General features: G+C 26.9%; 1 protein-coding gene across 1 annotated transcript; it reads right to left on the bottom strand.

The window, feature by feature from the left end:
• Positions 1-231: 231 nt before the first annotated feature.
• Positions 232-4,907, bottom strand: LOC129605889 (metacaspase-2-like). Its single transcript, XM_055515886.1, has 9 exons — positions 4,392-4,907; positions 4,202-4,224; positions 3,236-3,405; positions 2,997-3,106; positions 2,754-2,874; positions 2,087-2,299; positions 1,371-1,664; positions 753-1,304; positions 232-257 (listed from the first exon to the last, which is right to left on the bottom strand). Exons 1-9 carry the CDS (start codon positions 4,905-4,907, stop codon positions 232-234), a joined length of 2,025 nt encoding a protein of 674 aa, XP_055371861.1.
• Positions 4,908-10,691: the final 5,784 nt, after the last annotated feature.

The following is a 10,691-nucleotide window of genomic DNA, read 5'->3' as shown; positions in this document are numbered from 1 at the left end:
AATAATTTCAAACGACGGTCCTTTTTATTTCAAAAATTACATTTGCGTAGGCGTGGGTTCCATCAATACAAAATTGCAATTCTTCTAACAGTTAGGTCTGAAATTACTGATAATTATATAAACTCTAAAACACACAAAACCAGTAAATGAATAATTTAATTTTCTTATTCTAAAACTCTTCTTATTCTAAAACTTTTCATATTCTATAATATAAACCCAAAACACACAAAACTATGATGTTTGCGGTTTTATAGTACCTAAATTTGATAAATGAATAATTTAATTTTCTTATTCTTAATCTCAAATCACACAAAAAAAATATGAAAATAAGCAAAGCAAAGGAATTCCCTATTAAAATAAACAAAGCAAAGCAAAGGAATTCCCTAGCGTGGGTTCCATCAATACAAAATTGTAATTCTTCTAACAGTTAGGTCTGAAATTACTGATAAAGTTTTATATAAACTCTAAAACACACAAAACTAGCCTATACTTTTATTTTTTTATTCAAGAAGCAAAGCAAAGGAATTCCCTATTGTGACGTCATTCTCATTCTTTCATAATAACAAAATCTTGCTTTTATTTTTTATTCAAGAAAGAATCTCTGACCTCACTTTCACTGAAAGTGAAAATTTCTAGAATAAGACTGTCAGTATCAGTATACAAAAGATTACAATTTTGTTTCAATTTGTTTTTCATGTAATCATAAAAAAATTCATATATTGATATTTTCGCTATATCTAATATTGCCATACCCACATATATAGGTTTGTTAAAATAAATTTCATTTCTATATAATTCTATGGCAACTAAGTTTTCATTAAAAATAGCAGAGCTTTTAAAATAAGGTGACGCAATTAATGCGTTAACCCCATAACGACCATGCCAGTAAGTTTTAAGTTTTATGTTGCAGTGTTTTCTCACGTTTTCTATCGTTTTGCCAAATATTGCATTATTTATTAATTTAAAAAGTTCTTTTGAAAAATTGTCTTTCGATTGTGCCCGTAATTTAGTATTCAACTCTATATATGGTCGCAGAAAATCTGATTGAATAAATTTTAAAATTTTATGAATTTTTGTTACTTCAAGACCATTTTTTAAAGCTAATTTTAAACTTCTATAATGAAGAACATATCTATCTTTATTGTACAAGGTAGCAACTATTTTTTTTTCATTTGAATCTGTTAATAAATGTTCTGGACAGAAAGGGAGATCTCTATGAATATCGTGAAGTTGTGTAGGATAATTTAAATCCACCTCAAAGATATAACCAATACCATTTTTATCAGAAATGTTTAATATAAAATCTTTATCAAATTTATTTATTTCAGTTTCCCATTGAAAACTTTTTAATGGTAAATACTGACTCATACTCCACCCATATTGATTATTAACATCAAAATACATTAAATATTGAGATTGTAATGAAGAATCAAAGTCGTTCATGTATTTATTATTTGCTTTTGAATAGCGTTTAGAAACTTGAGTTAAACCTCCTCTTACACCATTTTCGATAAATAATATCATGTCAATATCTGTTAAAAGTTCAAAATTTACATTGGTGTATTTGAGCATAGCATCCCAGGAAAACCCTGGCAAAGTAAAATAATGAAGTGGGTCTAAGTCATATGTTTCCATACAAAATTTTCTGAATTTTTCAAAGATATCTGTTAATAACATAATATCAGTTTTTAAATACAAGTCAGAATATTCACCTAAATTTTTGATGTGAAACTAATTCCAAATTTTTATAGCATGATTGTAATCTTCATCACTAATATGCGATTTATTTAATTCATTATAAAAAAAATGTTTTTCAGGTAATGATGAAATTAAAAATTTTTCATGATTATCTAAATAATCATAAGGGTAAATTCTTTTTTGCTAAGCAATGAATATTGATTTTCTATTATGTTTTCAAATTGATCTTTTAAATTTGGAAAATCGCCTAAATTTTTTGCTAGACTATCTAAACTACTTCCCAAAAATTTAAATGAATCTATAAATCTAAATTTTATACCACTATTATCAATATATTTCGTGAAACTAATATATTTCTCTTTATTTATAGGAAGTAAATCTATTTTACCTGATATAACTGAGTTTAATTCCTTTATAATAAAATGTGAATCATAGCCGCTTAGGTTATGAAATACTACAGGAACATAGAAAGAATTTTTATAATTTATGTTGCAGTTTTGATGAGCAGCTCCTCGATATTCACCATTTAAATGATCATGATCCTTACATTTAATATTTTTTTCTGTAAATGGTTGATCACAAATAAAACAAATCTGAGCCTCTTCAAATTGGTAATTTTGTTCTTTAGTGAGAGCTTTCATTTTTACAGGTGATTTTAGATGGTGATACAGGTGATTCTAATAGGTTAGCAATTTCCTTAAGTTCATTTAAAAACCAATTGATGCAATTTTCACCTCGTAAGAAACGGTATTTTGTATTCGTTATATATGTTGATTTTAAATAATATCCAATAGAAGATGGTTCATGTTCTTGAAAAATATTATTATTAATATTATTTGGATTATTTTTCTTTAAAATGCATTCAATATCCGCATATATAACGCACGGTAACATAATTTTATTTTTAAAGTTACTAAATTTTAGAATATTATTTTTTTCAGTTGGTAATGTAATTGCAGACTTATTAATTTTATTGCAATAAAATGAATGATTATTTAATTTTTCATTTGTATCAAAATAATTAAGGCATCTTTCACAAAAATATTTTTTATGACCTTTTTTATTAATATCTTGCGAAAGTAATCTTGATAAATCTTTAATTAAAACGTAATGATATTTAATCTCTACATCATTATCATTAATATTTGATTCAGAATGACAGTTAATTTTTTGTTTCTGTTCATTTATATTTTGTATTAATAATAAGTTAGCATGTATTTCACTTTTTCCTTTTGTTAAGTATAAGGGCACAACCTTATATTGATTTTTTTGATTAATTCTAGTCCAAAAACATTTACACTAATTTTATTTAATTTTTCAAACTTGGAAATATCTTTAATTAATACGGGAAACTTAATTCCATTGAAATTAAGTATATCCTCATAGTTTGGATAACTTGATCTGCGGTCTGAATGATGTTGCGAAGGATAAAGTAACCCCATTATACTCCACGCAAAGCATGCATTATCAGAATTTTTAATATTTATGCAAGCATGTTTTTTTTTAATAGATTGGGGTAAATCTATATATGACGAACCTGCCACAAATGCAGTATATGAATTTATATTAACAACTAAATTTATTATTGATGATAAGGCCCAACCGCTGCCTTTTTCCTGAAAATCATCAAATTTAGTTAAAAGTTCAGCGATTGTTCTTCCACACCAATCATCACTTTGATCCCTGAGCACAACCGAATTTTCAGTACTTAAATATTTTAAATCATACACATTATCAATATCATTATTTAAATTTGGTAATACAAATTCGCCGCAAAATGTTAAATTTATTTTTAATACATTATATGTCAATAATATTTCATTTACTTTACTAGTTATTATTTTTTTACACTTTTCCAGAAATATTTTCGGGTCTACATCATTAATGTTTGTTATTACCCCTGTTTGTATTCTATTTTGGAATGCTGATGTCAAATTTTTCCATTCCAATTCACTATTGTCTTTATTTAATAACTGAAATTTAATTTTAGTTTTATATGACTCTAAACTAGAGATCACTGTACTTATGCAAGATTTGGTTCCGATATTTGATAATTTATTATCGCGCAATAATTGATTTAAATATAGTAAGTCTTTCAATATTATCATTAAATTTTCTTTTAATTTTTTTTCACTCGCGTTCTTTTCATTTTTAAGAGAAAGCCGTATATGCTTTCTTAAAATAATTTTTGATATGTCCGTCATTGTAAAAATTATTTTTATTTAATACGCAACTTAACCGTCCAATAAAAATTTTAAAACTAATTTCAATTTTAACAATTTGTTTTTTAAATTTGTTGTTTTTTTAATTAAAATTATCAGTAAGTTTTAATTGTTTAACATGATAAAAAAAAAAAAATTCTATATCCTTTGTACTGGTTCTACTACCTGAAAATTAAAATATCTGAAAATTAAAATACCTGAAAATGAAAATATTTGTGAAAAAAAAAAATAACTAATAATTATTTACATTTTACTTTATTTTTAATAAATATAACTAGTACACTCTTTGTACTGGTTCTACTACCTGAAAATTAAAATATCTGAAAATTAAAATACCTGAAAATGAAAATAATTGTGAAAAAAAAATAGCTAATAATTATTTATATTTTACTTTATTTTATTGATTTTTTTTTTTTGACAATATTATTGGTTGTCAGCCAATTTTTCTTGTGAGAAAATGTCTTCTCTTACCAATTTGCATTTGCCTTTTTGATGGCATATCATTACTATATCCGATTCTACGTTGATCTTGCTAATTTGTTCATCTGTTAAGAAGTCTTTCATAAATTCCGGTAGGAAAAATACCGTATTTTCGAATTCCAGCATCAGTGGCTGGCCATACACGGTATTTTTCCTTTCAATTTTATTTACTTGGTAATATTTGTTCAATACTATGTCTCCCACTCTTAAGGCTCTCTTCATCACGTTCCGCCTTATGACCTTTTCATTGACGGTATCTAAAATACCATCAATATTTTCTTCACTTCGTCTTCTTTTACGGTTGTTGCCGTTGTTGTTGTTATTGTTGTAGTTGCTTTTGCTGTTGATTTTGCTGTTGTTGTTGTTGTAGTTGCTTTTGCTGTTGATTTTGCTGTTGTTGTTACTAGTTACCCTACTGCTACTGGTGCCAGTAATAGCATAATCAAATGCTGATGGTGGTAGCGGATCCAGGATGATTGAATCTATTATTTCTACTTCGCTGGTCATTTTGAATTATTTTAATTATTTTAATTAATTAATTATAATTTTAGTTTTATATGACTCTAAACTAGAGATCACTGTACTTATGCAAGATTTGGTTCCGATATTTGATAATTTATTATCGCGCAATAATTGATTTAAATATAGTAAGTCTTTCAATATTATCATTAAATTTTCTTTTAATTTTTTTTCACTCGCGTTCTTTTCATTTTTAAGAGAAAGCCGTATATGCTTTCTTAAAATAATTTTTGATATGTCCGCCATTGTAAAAATTATTTTTATTTTAATACGCAACTTAACCGTCCAATAAAAATTTTAAAACTAATTTCAATTTTAACAATTTGTTTTTTAAATTTGTTGTTTTTTTAATTAAAATTATCAGTAAGTTTTAATTGTTTAACATGATAAAAAAAAAAAAATTCTATATCCTTTGTACTGGTTCTACTACCTGAAAATTAAAATATCTGAAAATTAAAATACCTGAAAATGAAAATAATTGTGAAAAAAAATAGCTAATAATTATTTATATTTTACTTTATTTTATTGATTTTTTTTTTGACAATATTATTGGTTGTCAGCCAATTTTTCTTGTGAGAAAATGTCTTCTCTTACCAATTTGCATTTGCCTTTTTGATGGCATATCATTACTATATCCGATTCTACGTTGATCTTGCTAATTTGTTCATCTGTTAAGAAGTCTTTCATAAATTCCGGTAGGAAAAATACCGTATTTTCGAATTCCAGCATCAGTCGCTGGCCATACACGGTATTTTTCCTTTCAATTTTATTTACTTGGTAATATTTGTTCAATACTATGTCTCCCACTCTTAAGGCTCTCTTCATCACGTTCCGCCTTATGACCTTTTCATTGAAGGTATCTAAAATACCATCAATATTTTCTTCACTTCGTCTTCTTTTACGGTTGTTGCCGTTGTTGTTGTTGTTGTTGTAGTTGCTTTTGCTGTTGATTTTGCTGTTGTTGTTGTTGTAGTTGCTTTTGCTGTTGATTTTGCTGTTGTTGTTACTAGTTACCCTACTGCTACTGGTGCCAGTAATAGCATAATCAAATGCTGATGGTGGTAGCGGATCCAGGATGATTGAATCTATTATTTCTACTTCGCTGGTCATTTTGAATTATTTTAATTATTTTAATTAATTAATTATAAGTACTATTTCTTTAAAGTAGTTTATTAAACTGAATAATAATTTCAAACGACGGTCCTTTTTATTTCAAAAATTACATTTGCGTAGGCGTGGGTTCCATCAATACAAAATTGCAATTCTTCTAACAGTTAGGTCTGAAATTACTGATAATTATATAAACTCTAAAACACACAAAACCAGTAAATGAATAATTTAATTTTCTTATTCTAAAACTCTTCTTATTCTAAAACTTTTCATATTCTATAATATAAACCCAAAACACACAAAACTATGATGTTTGCGGTTTTATAGTACCTAAATTTGATAAATGAATAATTTATTTTCTTATTCTTAATCTCAAATCACACAAAAAAAATATGAAAATAAGCAAAGCAAAGGAATTCCCTATTAAAATAAACAAAGCAAAGCAAAGGAATTCCCTAGCGTGGGTTCCATCAATACAAAATTGTAATTCTTCTAACAGTTAGGTCTGAAATTACTGATAAAGTTTTATATAAACTCTAAAACACACAAAACTAGCCTATACTTTTATTTTTTTATTCAAGAAGCAAAGCAAAGGAATTCCCTATTGTGACGTCATTCTCATTCTTTCATAATAACAAAATCTTGCTTTTATTTTTTATTCAAGAAAGAATCTCTGACCTCACTTTCACTGTTCATACAACCAAAATCATGAAATTTTTATTTTCTTATTTTCTTATTCTCAAATCACACAAAAAAAATTCTTATCAAAACAATTAATAAACACACATTATTTTTTTACATTAAAAGCTCTCCAATTTAATTCATACCATAACAATATACACTATGAACATTTCTTATCACCACTATGAAAAATATTAAAACTAATGACTCATTTCCTGGTCTAGAATCGGCCTGGTCTAGGATCGGCCTAGTATACCTACTCATGCAAAGTCTCAAGTACGCTGAACTCGGACAAGTAAACAACTTGCTTTGCAACCTTTGACCTCATTGACCTGGCGGCCACCTCAGCTTCGTACATTCATATGTACATGGGTCATGACACACTCAAACAAGTCATCTACCTATACCAGGAAAAAAACGACCCGTTATACAGGTCACGACACACTTTAGCAAGTCATCTACCTATACCAGGAAATAAGAAAGTGAAAGTGGGTCGTGCGATATGGGCTGATTTTTTCCCATCCCAGAGTGCCAGAATACCTACTCACAGCAACTTGAATTTTTATTTTTTTCATTTTTACCGCATTTGGTGACGCTGGTTTCAGATGATGATTTTGTGCATGAAATTGTGCAAGAAGCAGATGCTCTTGATTTTGGTCCTCCTTTGTAATCCTGATATTTCTTATCTGTTGCTTTATTATCCATTATTTCTTCTTTTTTTTTTCAAATATTTCCAATGTTATTAATTCAATTTTAGGTTTTAAAATGAAGCTAATACCAATAATTTGATTTCATATATGTATATTTGAAAAAAGTGCTTATGTAAGCAATTTATTAATACGAATGAAACCAATACAATTAGAGTAAAGTATAAAAACGTATTTTAAAATATTAAAACTTTCATTCAATCAGCATATTTTTTTATCCGATGATCATCGTTTTCAATAAATAAACATTTTGATGTGAGCAAAATCCATCATGTTGAAACAAGCACCGTTGAAAATTGCTGTTGTGTTGCTGTCTTAATGTTCTTTGTAATGAATATTTCGTTTAAAAAGATTACTAATCCACTTTTTTTTCTCTCCTCCTTTCACGCATATGCATATAAGTTAATCTAACCGTTAGTTAGATTATTGAAAAGGATAAAATTTTATAAGTTAAGATTTTTAAATAAAAAAGATTTAAGATTTTCTTTTCTTAAAAAATTCAACTTTATTGTTTGACTTTCAAAATTATATTAATTTACAAATTTCAAATATTTTTAGATTTGAAAAAGAATGAAAACCTCGCTTGCATTATGTTTCCTTTTTGTTTACACATGATGCTTTATCAGCAATTATAAAAATTTTAAGAAATTAATTTTGTTACAATGTGGCAAACAAATAATATGCATTACGTAATTGTAATTTATGATTTTTGTTATTTTATGGAAAACGTTTATTTTTAAGCTGATACTGTTGATTTTGTTTATTTCGAAATACTTATTGTTGATATGTTTAAATTTGGTTAATTAGAAGAAATGCATTTTGAAGTGTGTACTTGAGAAATGCGTGTTGAAGTTTGTATTGGTTGTTAACTGCTCCACCTTCAAATTCAAATGTCCTCATTTGATGTTTCAGGTTGTAGTCGAAGTATGATTTGCGGATGCATTGCAGTTTCTGGGTTGGCAACTGGTTTAGTTGTTTCATTTTTAGAGATGTTTTTGATTTTGATGGTACGTCGTTTTTTAAATAATACACTGATGATTATGATAGTTAGAATGATAATAATTACTGATATAGACCAAAAGTTGATTGTTTGATTCCATTCGTTTCCTGTTTTAAAAGTTCTATTTGTTTGGTATTATTTATATGAATTTCCTTTAAGAGTTCAAGTGACAAATGTTCATAAATATCCTTTTGATTGATTTTGGTTGTAGAATAGGAGGTAGTATTCGTATCGATATGGTTTCTTTGGAAGTAAAATTTTTACCCATTATTGAAATTGTTGTATTATGAAACTTGATAAGGTAAGTACTTCGTTATTAATGAAAACTTCACCTTTATACTGATTTAAGAATATTATCCCTTGGTCAATTTCTTCAATGGTCGGTATGTGTTGATTGTTGATAATGTTACAAGTGGAATTTTTGCTTTCAAATAAACGTTTTATGCAAACGGAGTTTTCTAAATTTACAATATTGTTTTTATTACAAATTGTTAAAGATCTTATTACATTACAATCTTCTGCGATACCATACATTTCTTTGTCATTAGTTAAAATTTGTTCAAATTCTAATTGATTTATTACATTTTGAATTTTTATTGGTTTGATTAAAATTTTGTTATAAGTTTCAATTTTTATTAATGGAATTTCTATAACATAAAGTAAGCAAGTACCATTTGTAATTATTTTTACTTAGGAAAAATCTAAAGCTTCTTCTGTTGTTGCAAAAGGGAGCTGTTCTGATTCTAATATTTTGGAGATAGTTTCGATTTCTATTTTTGAGATTAAAATTGAATTTATTATGCCTAATTTAGCCCAATGAATACCATATTTAATATTAATTATATCTTCTTTTAGAATTTTGTCTTTTATAGTTTCTAGAATTTGATTACTTATATTTGATAAAAGATTTAGCCTTTATTGTAAAGATTATTTATTATTGTCTGTCGATTATTGTTCTCTAGAATGTAATTAATTTTCTTTTTTATCATAACAAAATCGTCATGGTCGGGAGTATCAGCGAGCCATTTCCAAGTAGTACCTAAGAAATTTATTGCTCGTCTCTCACGTTTGGGTTTTATTTCATTCAAATATTCCTTTAACTGAGAAATTTCATGACTAAGATACGGATATAAGGGATGTTTTTCGGTGACATAAGTTTTTACTGCAAGATCAATTTCTTCTGTTGCTTGTTGTAATTCCTCCAGTTCCGTGATATGTATTATTCTGAAGCTTCCTTCTTGAATTTTGGCTTGTCCCATTTGAATTGCTATTATTTGCGAATTTTTGGAATCCAATATTTCCACATTTCCTAGGATAGCACATGGGAATATCAGTACAATGAATATAAAATTCATTATGGGAACGGCTGTCACTTCTCCTTTTAGAAAGAAATTTTCTGGATGGTGACTCCTTTTTGCTACTGTCCGCTACTAAGGGGCCTCGTTTCCTACTCCTTTTTAGCCAGCTGGAACAAGCTTCCACGTGTGTCGACAGGAAAGTGTTTTGTAGGTCCTCACTCAAATTTCCTTTGGTTTCTTCCAAATTTTCTGGTTTGCAGATCTTGTTCTTACGTAATATATCTTAGAGTTTTTTTTTTTATGTTTGTTAGTTATTTTGTTTTTATAATTTTATATTTTTTTTTTTTTTTGTATGAACTGTTTTTTTTTTTTATGAAAATTTTATAAATTAAAATTTATAAGTAAAGTTTTATAACCAGGTTTTTTTTTTCTTATTATTTTTTTATATTTTTTTTTTATTTAAGCGAGAGCACTACGTACTTCGCTCATTCAACACAACCGACCCTTTTTAGCTCGGGCGCCAGTTAACCTAACCGTTAGTTAGATTATTGAAAAGGATAAAATTTTATAAGTTAAGATTTTTAAATAAAAAAGATTTAAGATTTTCTTTTCTTAAAAAATTCAACTTTATTGTTTGACTTTCAAAATTATAATAATTTACAAATTTCAAATATTTTTAGATTTGAAAAAGAATGAAAACCTCGCTTGCATTATATTTCCGTTTTGTTTACGCGTGATGCTTTTTCAGCAATTATAAAAATTTAAAGAAATTAATTTTGTTACAATGTGGCAAACAAATAATATGCATTACGTAATTGTAATTTATGATTTTTGTTATTTTATGGAAAACGTTTATTTTTAAGCTGATACTGTTGATTTTGTTTATTTCGAAATACTTATTGTTGATATGTTTAAATTTGGTTAATTAGAAGAAATGCATTTTGAAGTGTGTACTTGAGAAATGCGTGTTGAAGTT

The sequence above is a fragment of the Condylostylus longicornis genome, unplaced genomic scaffold (genome assembly GCF_029603195.1).
Source record: "Condylostylus longicornis isolate FDR11 unplaced genomic scaffold, ASM2960319v2 ptg000016l, whole genome shotgun sequence".
Lineage (NCBI taxonomy): Eukaryota > Metazoa > Arthropoda > Insecta > Diptera > Dolichopodidae > Condylostylus > Condylostylus longicornis.
This window is presented reverse-complemented; position numbering and strand designations above follow the sequence as displayed.

Bases quoted from the DNA above. Each gene is read 5' to 3' on its own strand.
- LOC129605889 (XM_055515886.1), bottom strand. From the start codon at position 4,907: ATGACCAGCGAAGTAGAAATAATAGATTCAATCATCCTGGATCCGCTA. The intron at 2,875-2,996 runs GTAAATGTTTTT...ATAAATGAACAG, and splicing joins AAAAATTAAATAAAATTAGT to AAACAAAAAATTAACTGTCA. The intron at 258-752 runs GTATGGCAATAT...TATCAAATTTAG, and splicing joins TAACAAACCTATATATGTGG to GTACTATAAAACCGCAAACA.